We start from the raw sequence: 16,036 nt of genomic DNA, 5'->3' as shown, positions 1-16,036 counted from the left end.
GGCTAAGGTCATGTCAGTTCAGGCTAAGGTCATGTCAGTTCAGGCTAAGGTCATGTCAGTTCAGGCTAAGGTCATGTCAGTTCAGGCTAGGTCATGTCAGTTCAGGCTAGGTCATGTCAGTTCAGGCTAAGGTCATGTCAGTTCGGGCTGAGGTCATAGCAGTTCAGGCTGAGATCATGTCAGGTCAGGTCAGTTCATCTAATGCAGTTGTTTTGCTTCTCCGGTAAGTGTCATGGATTTGGATGAGTATGTTTGAGGTATTTATTACTTCTACTTTCCGCCCTATTTATCTCAAACGGGTGTACCAAGGCGCTTTACTTCAACACGAATTTCGCCTCATATGACGTTTGATGGTAACGCAAGGTAGGGAGCTTTGTGTGGTGTGAGCGACCCCGGCTGTAGGATAAGACAGAGGATGGTCGAGAATCTTGTTTTTGTCACGACGGACAAGCTGCGACATTTTGTTTCACCCCAATATCGTCAGGGTCGCAAAGTGAGAAGGAAATGTGGGTTATCAAAACCTCTTCCATCGTGTGTCATGGACGGGCTGAGCCATCCGTTTAGAAATTATTTGGAGGTGTGAAATGATTTGTGGTGTAGACAGTGGAAGGAATTTCCCAGGTTCAACTAAAAGTGAACTCAAGTTTACTATGGCTTTGTCTGTCGAGCGTGCCGTCCTGTTAGGGCTCTCTGCTTCCACTCTTAGAATTTCACATGCATTTGAGTGTTATTTAGGTGCACGGGCTCTTCCGTTCAAGGGCTCCGTCGTCGCCGGCTCTGTCGTTGTGCCTACAGATCCGGCGCGGTGTCGGCAGTAACAGCGTCATGTCACCAGCTCTGACGTAGTTTCACCGTATTCAGCGCGTCATCGTCACCTTCGTGGTATCACGATTAAGAGCTACGTAAGCCCTGTCATATGACTTCTCGACAAATGTTAGAATTCTTACGGTCTGCAAATTCCAAAGTCTAGTCCGGGCAGCCCACACGCACAGCGGTGTCGCCTCCCTCGAAAAACTAACTGATCTTGAACTGGGGCACACCACTAGGTATCCAGCATTGATGCTCTGTAGCCAGGTCATTGTGACGGCACTGGCTCCGATGCCGTGCACCAAAAACCGTCACAGAGCATCAGGTGTGCTATGTAACCGCCTATTTGTCTCAGGTGCGATGCTGGGAGATTTAGCATGGCATAGCGATCTCCTTCGCCAGGTCAAGTTTGTTGGCATGTTTTCTGTTGAGAAAAATGTGGTGGACCGTGTGCAATCAGCTCAGAGATGCAACTTGTGTGTGGGCGTTTAAGTGTACTTTGTTGCCGGCACGGGCTATGCGACACTGTACGTGAACGATTGAGTCACTAATAAATGATGTGACGCATGGTGCATTGTGCTTCGATGTGTATCTACGTTGTTTCTGAAAGGAGGTGACATCGAGAACTACACAATGGAAGCAGATATGAAATTTTAGGGAAATTTTGGAGAGTAAAACGAAGTTTAGGGATCTGTGGAACTTTAAAGAGGAAGGAATGTTTTTTAGGAAGAGTCTGGAGAACAAGACAAGCGTTGGAGAATAACGTGGTATAGAGGAGAGCCTGGGTAGGTTGAAGAGGGAGGACACAGCGCAATAAAGGCTCCTGATGAAAATCCTCAAAGGTTTACCGGAATTCACCTAATTTCCCCCATCTTACAATCAGATACCGCTGGCGTTCGCGCTCCTAGAGGACATCAATGGATTTTACAAACTTAAGAGACCCTCGGATATGCGGGACGGAGGAAGACTTTGGTAGAACACTATGATGGCAGATATACTGATTCATAGCACACTCCACTGCACTACACTAGTAAATGGTAACAAACCAGGGGGAGGGGTGCTACCTTTTCCGGTCAGTGGCTAAAGAACCTTTTCATCCCAGCGCAAGGTATTCACCAGCAACCATCTCGCGACATGGGAATCGGCGCCTCTTGATTCATTCCGAGGATTCATTCAGGTAATGTATTGTACACCGGTCCCCTCCCCGACGCATGCTGTCTTCGCTTTGGAGAAGCTGTAGCCGGATCGATGCAGTGGCTCTCACTGATGCAAAAAGATCACTTACGGGCGCAGAGGGTCAAGTAATTTGCACAGCGGACCCAGTCCCACTCAATGGGCCACTGGTCGAAGCGGAGTAGAGAGCTCCAGGTTGTTACTGAGGCCTCCTGTGAGAATCGGAGCCGTTGAACCGTCTCGTTGAGTCATAATGCACCCTTTCACTGCTATCAATCTTCTGTCGTTCTCAGATGGCCCGAACCAACGGAGAGCGCCTGTGGTGGGCTGTGATGGGTACCAAATGGGCCGCTGGCCGGCTCGAGCAGCACAAAATTTTGTTGTGTTTGCACTGTGATCAGAGGGCATCCCTGTCCGACAAGAGGACCCCGACAAATGCGACTTGTGAGGTCTTCTGAATGACATTCGTGGGCCCGGACCTTGTACATGCTTGGAAAATGGGCCCTAGTCCGACAAAGGGCCGATAAGTGGTGATCTCGACCGAAGTGAAGGTCTTTTCTCGGATGGGCCCCTTTCACTGCCAGAGACCCTTTGATTGACATCAGAGGGCTCCGGTCATTCGGACTGGAGATCTCCGGTCAGCCGTTCAGCCCTTCGAGCCCTGTAATCGGGCCGTTGATTGTCAATCCCGAGTGAACCTTTGGATCCCGAGGGACCGAAGGGGCCACATGCCCCTTGTGCCTGCTTCCACCCGGAGCGCCAATTATAAGCTTCCAGGCGTTTGATACGTATGTGAAACACGAAGGGAACGTTTTCCAGAAGCGCTACACGAAAGTCAGCTTTTGGCTGTAGCTGGATCCAAAATTAAACTATTTCAAAACTTTAAAATTTTCAGACTTCTTTTGACGTCTCGCATTATCTATGTTTAACCACGAGGACATCCGTAGGCGAACATTTTTCCCGTACTAACTTAAATCAAGGTTCATCACACGTTCCAACAGTAACCTACATACGCATGAACGGAGATAAGACATCAAATCGTCTTGCTGATTTCCGTCCCCTAAACCTTGTGTTCATAATGGATCGAACTGGTACCTTGGTAAATCTCATGACCATAGCTTAAGCGGAAGCAACATGAAGGGGCATTTGGAATTGAGAATGAATCTACCGCATCGACTCAATCTACCGAGCGAAAATAAATTCACCGCCGACAGACACAATCACTACCTTTGCGTTAGTTCCCAAAATCAGACACCGACAATACCCACAAAACGCAACATTCACGTACAATATGGTTATTGCCAGCGGTTATTCTAAAACGAAATACCTTACGATACCGGTCGCTCATGCACGTTTAGTGTGGGATGATGTGCCGTTTCTTCGAGAGAAAAAAAAACTCCGAAAAATAGGTCGGAAATTGGCCTTCTGGTCAAGTAACAAATATTATCTCAATGTTGGTTAGAGATCGGATTACGCGATCAGAATGATATTTCAGGAAATTTACTCACCATATCACGGACGTGACATTGTGTGACAAGACGTAAAGCACGAAAATACACTCACATTCTTTCGTTGTGACGGATTTCGAATACTGACATTAGTCAGAGCTCTTGGAGGTACCTTTTATGTATTTTATACCTTGTTTGAATATGAAAAAGCGAGTTAACTGACACTTCCAGTCATATTTCCTACAAAAGATAGCGCTTTGTATTGCTCTTTCAAAGAAACCATTTGCGTCATTCAACCTTGTAAGGCAGCCGAGTTGTGAGCTTAATAATACCTCATCATTTGATATCAAAATGCTACCATGCAGTTTTAAAAATGTGTTGATTTCCACTTGCCGCAATTTTTTGCCACAAATTTTGACGGGTTGCACGAAGCCGGTTGTGGAAATTCATTGGCACGTCGACGCTTCAAGCTAAGTTGGGTCGAATTAGCAGGGCACTACAAACGTGCCAATTTTAGACATTCATGCGCAAAAATAAACGTAGCAAAAATTGGACAAAAGTGCTACACTACGAGAGGAATTTCCTTTTTTTCGTTTTCTTTTGTATACCCTTGGAAGCCTTACATGTTTTTTAAACCAACCAATTGAGTACAGAAGCACCTATTCCAAATATTCCGTCTGAAGTTTTTAACATCTAAATAAGTCTATGGGACTCCGATATCTGATATTTTTGTCGCGTATCTCAGGAAAATTAAATCTGACAGGATCATCTCCTTACCTTCAGTTCGACGCTACCATATTATCCGATTTAACTACCTGTTGTGTTTCTTACCTGACGTAGATATTGTTCGCACCTATTGGGCACGATGAACTGCAAGTGGTCATTTTGTTTCAAAATCGAGTTAACCAACAAGCAACATTGTGAGGAACTATACCAAAAAAGCCAAGCAACTTTAAAATTTCCTCTGCTTGCAGCTCGTCGACACGCACTAACCGCATATTTGGACGCGCTGCTCAGCACTGTTTGCTAATTGCCATTTCTTTCTCAACGTACTGATCCATAGGCTGACAAAGCTGGACGTTGATAAAAGTTTTTTTCAGACAGTAAAGTTAGAGTTGTATAAAAGTTTATCAAAAATGGTACAGTTATGGCTTCAACTGAAAACAACGCCATCACACTTGTATGTACATTAAGATAGGTTATAGGCCGTTGTCGTCGTTACTATTGTTTTATGACTCACTTAGCTGTTTAAGCTATATGGCGTCACATGTCTCTTACCCTGGCAGGAAGGGCGGGCAACGCAGGGAATCGGAACCCGTACCTCTGGTGTTTCCCCAGAAGGACAGGAGTTCACCAGATGCGTGTACCAATGCAATTTCGGGACCCAAAGATAGCTCATAGGGAATAAACAACTTGCACCGAACTTTACAGCCATGGTCAAAATTTTGCATTAGCTCCAAAATTCAGCGAGCCATCACAGAAAATTAAGCTTCCAAAAGCAGCCAGTATTAAGTCTATAGGACTAGGACTGATCAAGTGATTTTTATCAGTGCGCCTCGACAATATAGCAGTTGTTGGCTCTGGCGTAAAACACAGCCCATCACACAAATCTGCTAACGTGATTTACATATCTCCGTAACTTTTTCTTAAGAAATTGAAAAGTGTTATTACACGTTTTACCTTTGCTTCATGTGGTCTCTATGAAAGAACGCCATTACTTAACTTCTAATCTCCGGGATTTGTATTCACAACTAATAGGCAATCAAAGAAAAAACAACAGATACGGAACCAAATTGAAGCGCTACAAGCTGAGATGTAATGGATCTATGCTGAAATGTAGTAGTACGAATATGAACGCATAAAGTCTTTATATTTTCAAGCATTTGATGCTCAACTGCATTATGGACACATAAAACGGGCGTATCTTCTCGCACGAGTGCTAAGCATCACATTTAATATTTAAGGTAGCATAATTAATCAATCTTTAAAGCACCAATGACCGCGTTTCCTCAACATTTGTTGCAAATCGGTCTCCAATTCAGAAAAGAATCGAATGTTAGAACTTAGTGCTGCGATTCGACAAGAGCTGGCCGAGCAAAAAACAAAACTTAAAAAAATTTCTTATGCATGAGGGCAGTCATGCTGCTCATAGCGTTAGGCCAACGCACAGCGACCGACGCGACCGTTCCGGGCGCGGCAGCCTGTGCAGCTCCCCGCCTGGCTCAGCGAGGGGTTGAGGGGGGGGGGGGCAGTCGTAAATAAGAGGGTTATCAGCCACCCCATCTGATCCGGCGATGGGAGTCAGGTGCTTTGAAATGCCGCCGGACTACATTCTAGCAGGGCTGAGCCTCAAACCTTACCATGGGTTACCACCAATAATTACAATCGGCCACAATGGTTCCTTAACAGAATATCGCTCCGCTTCAACAGTGGCCTCCTGCGCTAGTTAACGTGAAAGCGAATTATTGCTAGTAACACTATTAGCGCGCGTTATTCTACCCTTCTGCAATAGAAGGTAGCTGGTACTGCGGTTCCTTCCATGCATTCCTGACATGGGAGATTTTACGCGACGAACCCTTCTTCGGACAGCCGGTTTGTTCAGGGTCTTGAACTGGCATGCGTGTAATATGTTCCGCTAGCAATACGGCCCCGGGTACTGGAGCGACTTTGCTGCAAATATGCCCTCGGCAAGTGGGCCTAATACGTAAGGATCGTTGCCGACGTCATCCGCGGACCATGCGCGTGTTCACGTTGTTCTCGAGTCTTGTATGGATTTTCATCAAATCAAAAGAGTGGCCCGTATTCCTTGCCCTGATTCACCGTTTTTCTAGCACGATCTGATGGGCGGGGTATGCGATCTCCCTCGCGTTTGCCATCAGAATTGGCAAAAAACACCATTGGTTTGGTCTCAATGGCATCTCACAATTGGTACTAGTTTTTAAGCTGTCGGTGTAACAATTGAGCCCATTATGGCAGATCCAAGGTTGTACTTTCCAGAGAATTACATTTTTCAGCTGTGCAGCATTATACATATAATGAGCTTCCTTGCGGCGCCACAAAACTCTAACAGACGTGTTTCTTGTTCCATGTTGAGCACAATGGTGTATTTTTGATGTCTTGAGCACACAGTTATGGCATATCGCTACGTCAATGTGACAATATCGGTCCGCGCGCGCGCGTTCCACGGCATTGTTGGTTGCTGCCGCACGCGTCGGCCGTATATCACCTTGCAGTTTTGCCCCCAAACAGCCACTGCTCCGAAACCAGAAAGTTAGGAGTACGATTGTTGTGTTAAAACATGCAAATGGATGCCTCACAGGTTATTGAAAACTTGGACACGATCGCACAACATGTCGGAGAGGCAGCCTCAACGGCCTTATGGGGGTTGTATCGTCCCCCCTCCTACCAGGGCGAGGGTTAAGGCACGTGGGAGAAAATATCTGATTTGTAAGAGGCTCAAGATGGTCAGCATCACGCCCTATTGGTCTACAGGAGGCCCGGGATGATCCACCCTTGGTCCCATTAAACACAAGGAACCCCCGAAAACCCAAGGGAAGGCACCTATTAGAAGCCCGGAGCACCCAATATGCCGGGCGAGAATTTCATTATGTATACTTAAAAGCTTCGGAAGCTCAACTTTTTTCTGTTCAACAAATGTTAAACTAAGTTCGCATCTGCCCGAAACACACCCGTCCACGCATTGTTCCCATTTGTGAGCTGATGCGTGACCACCCTCTGTGAACAAGCAGCGTTTCAGTGCAACATCAGACACTCTCTTTTCGTCAAACCTGTAAATTCCCAACAGCTCCCCAGCTGGTGTGCTACACCGCAAGTCAGCCTACTCCTCGCTCCTGACCTGAACCGGTCGCAAGGTTACTGTTGTCGCCGATACGCCGCTCAGCCGGTTTGCTATGATTAATTTAGTGCCACCGGTACGCCGTCTTGCGTCCCGTCCCCACTCGATCTGACAGCCACCCCACAGACGACGGCGCTAGCGTCCAGGACCACTCTCTTGCTCATTCATCCAGGTCGGCCAAGGTGTGTTCTCTGCATCAGATGGTGTTTAGGTCTTCCCGGGCCGTCCACAACTTACGTTACGCATTTACGGCCGTTTCCAGCCCTCCCTCCCCACTGTCACGCACTGCGATCCTTGGCAACCTCTTCCGCTCTCCCCTGCTAACTCTGTCTTAAACGTAACGTCTCAAAGGGATAACGTCTGTCTGACCCCTAACTGAGCTTGACGTGCGAGACAAAGACAGATGTGTCGCTTGCCATGAAAGGCACGCCGACAGTATCCAGTCTCTTGGTTTTGAAACATCTCGTTTTTGTCATCCACTCCACCGATCTAACTACTCCTTCCTTTATAAGTGGCTCGTCTGAGGCGTTCGTGCCAAGCGCACTTGATCAAACCGCGTCTCCCGACGGACCCTATTGTCTCTCAATGCGACAACCACTTCCACGATGCCCCCCACCGACCACCCACCGACCGACCTTGCCGCGTCCTAGGAGCAACGCGCATTCAAATGGTAAATGGGATCGCAAAACGGTGAAGCTTTTCCAATCTCATCGAAGAAAAAGAAATTCACGACGTTCGCCTCTAAACAGCCTCATTTCCTCTGTTCGGCCCTGGGTTACCGGGCTGCTCTTTTTAGCACCTATGTGTACTAAACGCCACCACTTTTAGTACGCCTCGGTACTAAACACGGGTCCCCTCTTAGCAAACATCCATACTAAATATTCTCGGGGATGCGTTGGCTTCATTGGCAGTTGGCTGTAAACACCATGTAATAGCTGGTCGCGGTGGTTACCACCATTGAAGAAAGGTTGCTTGTAATTCTTCAGTTTGCTAGCTTCCTCAGTGAATGCGGCTTTTTTTTACTTGGGTACCTGTATTGCCGACGGTGGGGAGAGAGCTACGCTGGCTGCAGGGTTCCTGTACTGCCATGATGGAGAAATGCTGTTAGGTATCAGCCGACGTAGTGACGTCACTGAAAATGGGTTTGCGTCGATCTGGGTTCTTTTGGGCCGACTGAAGGCTACAAGGCATTTGCTAGCGATATGATGTCACTGGTATTCGACTGGATATGTGACGTCACTGGTTGTGAGGCTTTAGGGCTCTTTTGGGTGCAATGAATGCCGTAAAGCATCACCTGACGATATGTCGTCGCTGGTATTCAATGAAACATCAGGCGCAACGGGCCTTATTCCATCTTTACCTTTCGTACCTGTCTGCTGCAAGCATTTGCGTGCCGAATAAAAGCTTGACTGAATCACCTGAATGTGTGACGTCACCAATCACCACTTGATACGAGTGCACTTAGGCCCCACGGCCGCGGTGTATCATGTTCCGTGTAATATCACCGGGTATCGTGACGTCAGTGATATTCGACTAAATATTGGTCGCAACAGGTCAAGGCTCATTTTTAGCTTCGTACCTGTCTACTGCAAGCACTGGCGTGATGAATAGAAGCTACCAAATCACGTGAGTGTGTGACGTCACTGGTCATGCATTTTTATGGATCTTTGGGGGCCAACTGAGGGCCGTAAAGCATAGCCTAATGATGTGACGTCACTGGCATTCGACTGTGCGTGATGTCACTTGTGATCAGATTTTACGGCCTCTTTTGGGCCGACGAAAGGTCATACTACATTAACTGAAGATGTGCCGTCACTGGTGTCCGAATACAATTCAGGCGGCCATGGCCATGCTCCATCTTTACCTTTGGTACCTGTCCATTGCAAGTATTTGAACGCTGAAGGAAGGGTCTGCCGAATTACCTGAGTGTGTAACGTCACTAACCATTAATTTGTATAGACTGTTTTGAACCCACTGTAAGCCATACCACATCAGCTGACCATATGACGTCACCGGTTTTCGTCTAGGTGTCATGCGCAACAGGCCATGCTCTATCTTTGCCTTTCGTACCTGTTTACTGCAAGCATTCGCGTGCTATATCAAGGTGATGCTGAACCATCTGAGTGCGTGACGTCACTGGTCATGAGTTTATACAGGTTCACTTGGGCAGCCCAATGCAACAAAGCATCATATCCTGTAAAGCATCGCGGGATGATATGACGTCACTGGTATTCGACTCAACATCAGGCTCAACAGGCCATGTTCCATCTTTACCTTTCGTACCTGTCTACTGCAAGCATTCGCGTGTTATATCACGTCATTGGTTAAGAGTTCTTACGGGCTCTTTTCAACCCCCTATATGGTATAATGCTTCAGTTGACGATATGATGTCACTGGTGTTCGACTTAGCATCAGGCACAACATGTCATGTTCCATCTTTGCCTTTCGCACCTGTTAAAGTATTGGCGAGCCTAATGATGGCTCTGCCGAATCACCTGAGTGCGTCATCATGAGTTTTTACAGGCTATTGTTGGCCGGGAAAGCCATTAGGCATCATCTAACGATATGTCGTCACTGGTAATCCACTAAGTGTGTGACGCCATTGGTCATGAGTTTTCCCGCGCCTTTTTGGGCCGACTTAAGGCCATTAGGCATCAGGTAACGATATGACGTCACTGGTATTCAATTAAGCATCAGATACAATGTCATGTTTCATCTTTACCTTCCGCACCTATCTACTGCAAGTATTCGCGCGCCACATAAAGGCTCTGCCCAATCACCTGAGCGTGTGGTGTGACTGGTTATGAGTTTACGCGGGTTTACCCGGGCTGACTGAAGGACATCAAGCATCATCTGGCGATGTGACGTCACTGGTATTCAACTTAACACCAGGCGCGACAGGCCATGTTCGTCTTTACCTTTCGTACCTGTCTATTGTAAGCATTGACATGCTTAAGGAAAGCTCTGTGAAATCTCCTGAGTGTGTAATGTCACTGGTCATGAGTTCTTTACGGGCTGCTTTTTTGTACCTATAGGGTACAAGACATCAGTTGACGATATGACATCACTGGTATTTGACTTAATCTCAGGCGCAACAGGTCATGTTCCATCTTTGCCTTTCGCACCTCTATACTGCAAGTATTCGCGCGCTACATAAAGGCTCTGCCGAATCACCTGAGCATGTGGTGTAACTGGTCATGAGTTTACGCGGGCTTACTCGGGCTGACTGAAGGACATCAAGCATCACCTGACCATATGACGTCACTGATATTCGGGCTGTGGCCCAGACTTATGGCCGCTAGGCGGCGCCCTTGATTATTATTTAGCCATCAGGGCATTCCGGACCGTAGCTGCTCAGGGGCGCATCCTGTGATGTCGGGCGGAATAGCTTTGCATATACGTCGGTTTGTGGGCTGGGATCACCTTTGTTTTGTGTTTACGTTTGTTCAAAATTTTAGTCGTTGAAACAGCCCGTTGCGTTTGAAGTTGTTACTTAATGGTGCGCACAATAAAATTAGTGTGCTTAACTATGGTGCATCTCCCACCTCTGCTGCGGAACTCCGTAGCCGTAGGTGGCCAAGTGACCTCCTACCAACTGATGATCAGTGGCGTCACATACTCAGATGATTCAGCGGAGCCTTCACATAGCACGCGAATATTTGTAGCAGCCAGGTACGAAAGGCAAATATGGAGCATGACCTGTTGCGCCTGATGTTTAGTCGAGCACCAGTAACGTCATGTCGTCAGCTGATGAATTATAACCTAAAATGGGTTCAAAGGAGCCCGTAAAAAACTCGTGACCAGTGACGTCACACACTCAGGAGATTCGACGGAGCCTTCATTCAGCACGTCAATACCTTTAATAAACAAGTACAAAAGGTAAAGAAAGTACGTGGCATGTTGGACCTGATGTTACGTCGAATAACAGTGACGACATATCATCCTGTGATGCTTCACGGGAGGTGTTGCTTTGTAGCCTTGGGCGGCCCAAGTGAATCCGTATGAACTCATGACCAGCGACGTCACCCACTCAGATGATTCGTCTGGAGTTTAGTCGATTACCAGTGACGTCATATCGTCAGCTGATGCTTGATGTCCGTCAGTCAGCCCGAGTAAACCTGCACAAACTCATGGCCAGTTACACCACACGCTCAGGCGAATCGACAGAGCCTTTTTGTAGCGCACGAATACTTGCAGTAGGCAGGTGCGAAAGGTAAAGATGAAACATGGCTTATTGCAACTGATGTTAATTCGAATACAAGTGACGCCATAACGTTATCTGATGCCTAATGACCTGAACTCGGCCAAAAAAGGCCCGTAAAAGCTCATGACCAGTGACGTCACACACTCAGTGGATTACCAGTGACGTCATTTCGTTAGCTGATGCCTTATGGCTTTCGCTCAGCCAAAAATAGTTGGTAAAAATTCATGACCAGTGACGTCGCACACTCAGGTGACTCGGCAGAGCCATCATTTAACGCACCAATACTTTACAGGCACGAAAGGCAAAGATGGAACATGACCTGTTACGCCTCATGTTAAGTCGAAACACCATTGACATCATGTCGTCAACTGATGCATTTTTCCCTATAGAGGGTTCCAAGGAGCCAGAAAAAACTCATGACCAGTAACGTTACACACCCAGGAGACTCGACAGAGCCTTCATTCAGCACGTCAATACTTGTAATAGACGGGTACGAAAGGTAAAGATAGAACATGGCCTGTCGCGCCTGATGTTAAGTCGGACACCAGTGACGTCATATCATCAGCTGATGCATTATACCGTTTGGGGGTACAAAAGGTCCCGTAAAAAGCTCTTGACCAGTGACGTTACTTACTCAGGAGACTCGACAGAGCCTTCATTCAGCACGCCCATACTTCCAAGAGACAGGTACGAAAGGTAAAGATGGAACATGGCCTGTCGCGCCTGAAGTTTAGTCGAATACCAGTGACGTCATATCGTCAGCTGATGCTTGATGTCCTTCAGTCAGCCAGAGTAAACCCGCGTTAACTCATAACTAGTTACACCACACGCTCAGGTAATTCGGCAGAGCCCCTGTGTCGCGCGAATACTTGCAGTAGATAGGTGCGAAAGGTACAGACGAAACATGGCTTAGATGGAGCATGGCCTGTTTGCGCATGATGTCTAGTCGAAACCCAGTGACATCATATCGTCAGCTGATGCCTTGTGGCCTATAGTAGGCTCAAAAGAGTGTGCAAATTAATGGTCAGTGACGTACACACTTAGGTAATTTGGCAGAGCCTTCCACGGCAATGCTTGCAATGGACAGGTACCAAAGATAAAGGTGGAACATGGTCTGTCGCGCCCGAAGTTCATTCGAATACCAGTGACGTCACATCTTCAGTCATTGCCGTATGACCTTTCGTCGCCCCAAAAGAGGCCGTAAAACCTCATGACCAGCGACACGCACAGTCGAGTGCCAGCGACGTCACATCGTTAGCTGATGCTTTATGGTCTTCAGTTGGCCGCACAAAAAATCCGCCAATACTTGCAGCAGACATGTACGAAAGGTATAAATGGAGCATGGCCTGTTGCCTGATGTTCAGCCAAATACCAGTGACGTCATATCGCCAGCTGATGCCTAACGGCATTTCGTCGGTCCTATAGGGCCCGTGGAAACCCACGGCCATTGACGTCTTACAGTCGTATAGCAGTGACGTCGTTAGCTGACACCTTGTGGTCTTCAGTTGGCCGAAAAGCACCGTTGGAACTCATGGCCAGTGATGTCACACACTCAGGTGGTTCGGCAGCTTTCATCCAGCACGCCAATGCTTGCAGTAGGCAAGTACAAAGGTAAAAATGAAGCACGGCCTGTTGCGCCCAGTTTTTATTCGAATACCAGTGACGTCACGCTATCCGGTGATACTTCGCGGACCACGACACACCGTGGTCGTGAGGCCTAAGTGCACTCGTATGAAGTGATGATTAGGGACGTCACACATTGGGGTAATTCGGTCAAACCTTTATGCGGCACGCAAATGCTTGCGGCAGACAGGTACGAAAAGTAAAGATGGAACGAGGCCGGCCGCGCCTGATGTTCAATCGAATACCAGTGACGACACATGGCCAGCTGATGCATTACGGCATTCAGTGGACCCAAAAGAGCCTTATACACTCACGACCAGTGACGTCACATACCCAGCCGAATACCAGTGACACCATATCACAAGCAAAAGCCTTATGGCCTTCAGTCGGCCCGAGAGAACCCCGATCCCGATCGATGCAAAACCATTTCCAGTGACGTCACAATGTTAGCTGATGCCTCACAGCTTTTGCCCCGCACGACAATACTCGAAACCCTGCAGCTAGCGTAGCTCTTCCCTCCGTCGGCCATACAGGTACCCAAGTAAAAAATTACCGTGAATGCTCCCTTGCTGAATCTATGGTCACGCCTGCTGTACATTTTGAAGCTACGGAGCAGATGGAGAATTATTTATAGATAGCGAATTGCCTACATTTCTCCTTAGGTATTCTGGTGAAAATCACGTGCTGAATTGTGCATGGCGTCATCGTGATTAACGCCTTGCTGAGGAAAAATTAAGCCTCATAAGTCAGCCTGACCAAGCTACTTTTTTTCTTTGGAATAATCATATAGGAAAGGGTATAATTATAAATGGCTCTGCACTTGGAGCTTCAGCAGAGATTTAGGGTAAATGTACTGAATGGTAAGGATTGGCAGCTGTCTGTGAGAGATTCTAAGCTACAAGTAGTCAGCAAGCGAGAATTTGGACTCCGTGACATTTGATGACTTGACCTGACCTGTGGTCACCAAGTTTGGAATTGTTGCAGGGGATTGGGTATGGGGCATCCAATGAAGAAGGGGTGCCAACAATTGATTTGCTAGGTTCTGAGCTATAAGTTCTTGCAAGCAAAAATTTTGGACTTTGTGAAATTTGGTACTTTTAACCTGACAGAATCACCAAACTGAGAACTGCAAAACAGAATCAGGTATGGGGCACCTAGTGGTGAATGTTTCACAATAATCAGGCACATATACTGATATTTGAGTTGTCTGCATTTGCATGTACAATTTTGTGTTCATGTTTTTGAGGTGTTTGACCTCAGGTCAGGTCTCAATATTGTCCCCCCTCATCACTCACATTATTGCACTGAATCAATTTGTGAGGGTTTCTAGGCACTGGGATGAGCTGTTTTGGAAAGCCATCATGCATGGCTGTGCCTGTGATAGTGAGTGTCATTGAAAGATGACAGGTGAGATAAACTGCTGGTTAGCAGGCTTGGACCTGGGCACAGAGTGCATTGAAACAAAAAATTGTGTATGGTATGATGAAAAGATTTAGCTGTAATGAGCAAGCAGCATTCATTTTTCAATTCTGGGGATTTGGCAAGTATGCTGTCAAACTTTCAGGTTGGGCTCATTTCCATCTTGGGCTGCAAACAGAGGACAATTTTTTGTATTAACTGTCATGCCCTCCACCTTCCAAGTCTTGGAGAACACAGGAGGCCCTGCACATCCCAGCCCAGTACTTAATATAGGCAGTTAGCCCACTCCACCCATTTACCCAGACACTGAGTCGATGCATGACTGACCGGCATAAAGGTGTGAGCCAGGCCGGCTGGTGTAAAGATATGAGTCGTCACTTTACTGACTCTGGAGGATAACACAATTTTTTAATGGATTTTAGTGCACTTTAACTAATATTGCCAAATTTGATAATTTATGTTTCAGTTGGTTGATGTTTTGTGTCCTAATAAATCCTTTCACTTAATTTGTGAGGTCAAAGTTATGGACTGATGTCATTGGTCTCCTAGTGGTTTTGCTGTATCTGAATAATTTTTTGGCTATTAAAGCAACATTTCTTTTTACTAAAAAGGATATTTTTGTAAAGCTTGAATTGCCAGCCTTAATTTCACACCCCTAAATGACAAATTTAACGTCAGTCAAATTCCCAGCTGCCTTACATTTTTGTATTCAGAATACCAGTAAGTGGGCAGATATCCAACCACTAGGTGGTTCTGGACAAGTGTAAATAAGTCCTTGTATACTCTTTCTTAAGTGATATCATCCCTATGCAGCTTCCTTTGTAATTTTATGAGATCTGTTCAAGATGTGAGTGGGAGCAGAATACTTATGCTCTTGACAAATCTGTCATGAGGAGGCAAATCATTAAACCAATTGGAGAGTTTTGCTATGTTCAACCTCGGAGCTGAGCTGGAAGGGGGGCGCAAGCCACTGAATGATTGAATAACCACAATTCAGATGCTGAATTGTGAGTGATTCTCCCATTTGCATCACCATAGTGCAGTGGTGGTGTTTGAGTAGGGGATGTCTGTGGTAGGTGCTTGGGTGTGTGGTTTTTCTATCAGTTTCCTGCACCCTTGGCAATTAATGCAGTTTGTCATCGATGGTAAGTTAAGTCATGTTCAAGTTAGAGTTGGTGTGCACCAGACATGGGAAGTAGAAGCTTTGCCAGTTCACAGACGGGTGTGATTCTGCTACCTGTTCTTCATTTTGCGTCATTGTATGAAGGCGATTCCATTTAACATTTACACACATTTCACATATCCAGACATGATTTGTTTTGTACCTAGGTGGCATCTCAGGCTGCTTGCTATTGGGCATCTAAGTGTGGTGGGTGCAAGATTTGTACTCTTGTAGATATCAATATCCTGCTCGTGATGGAAGCAGCAATTCCCCAGCTGTCGCATCCTCAGTTTTCATGTTGTCATGAAACAGAGAGGTAAAATGTGTTTTTCCAAAAACCGTAT

The 16,036-nt window shown here is 46.6% G+C and overlaps 1 protein-coding gene across 12 annotated transcripts in view; it reads left to right on the top strand.

The window, feature by feature from the left end:
• Positions 1-16,036, top strand: part of LOC119101620 (protein PRRC1) — an 88,804-nt gene that overhangs the window by 37,117 nt on the left and 35,651 nt on the right. Inside the window, exons 1-2 of one of the 12 annotated variants that reach the window (XM_037225017.1) lie at positions 8,234-8,251; positions 14,096-14,254. The exons of 1 other annotated variant lie outside the window; for it this stretch is intronic. Coding sequence is in view for 1 of the 11 variants with exons in the window: in XM_037225012.1 (XP_037080907.1) it covers positions 8,211-8,212 (2 nt within the window). In the remaining 10 variants the exon portion in view is untranslated. Of the gene's footprint in view, positions 1-8,182; positions 8,287-13,671; positions 14,519-16,036 lie in introns of those variants that run through there. 10 more of the 12 variants (XM_037225018.1, XM_037225015.1, XM_037225012.1 and 7 more) reach the window with 10 other exon arrangements.

Source organism: Pollicipes pollicipes, unplaced genomic scaffold (assembly GCF_011947565.3).
Source record: "Pollicipes pollicipes isolate AB1234 unplaced genomic scaffold, Ppol_2.1 Scaffold_4881;HRSCAF=5763_pilon_pilon_pilon, whole genome shotgun sequence".
Classification (NCBI taxonomy): Eukaryota; Metazoa; Arthropoda; class Thecostraca; order Pollicipedomorpha; family Pollicipedidae; genus Pollicipes; species Pollicipes pollicipes.
Note: the sequence above shows the minus strand (reverse complement) of the source record. Positions and strands in the feature narration are given on the sequence as shown.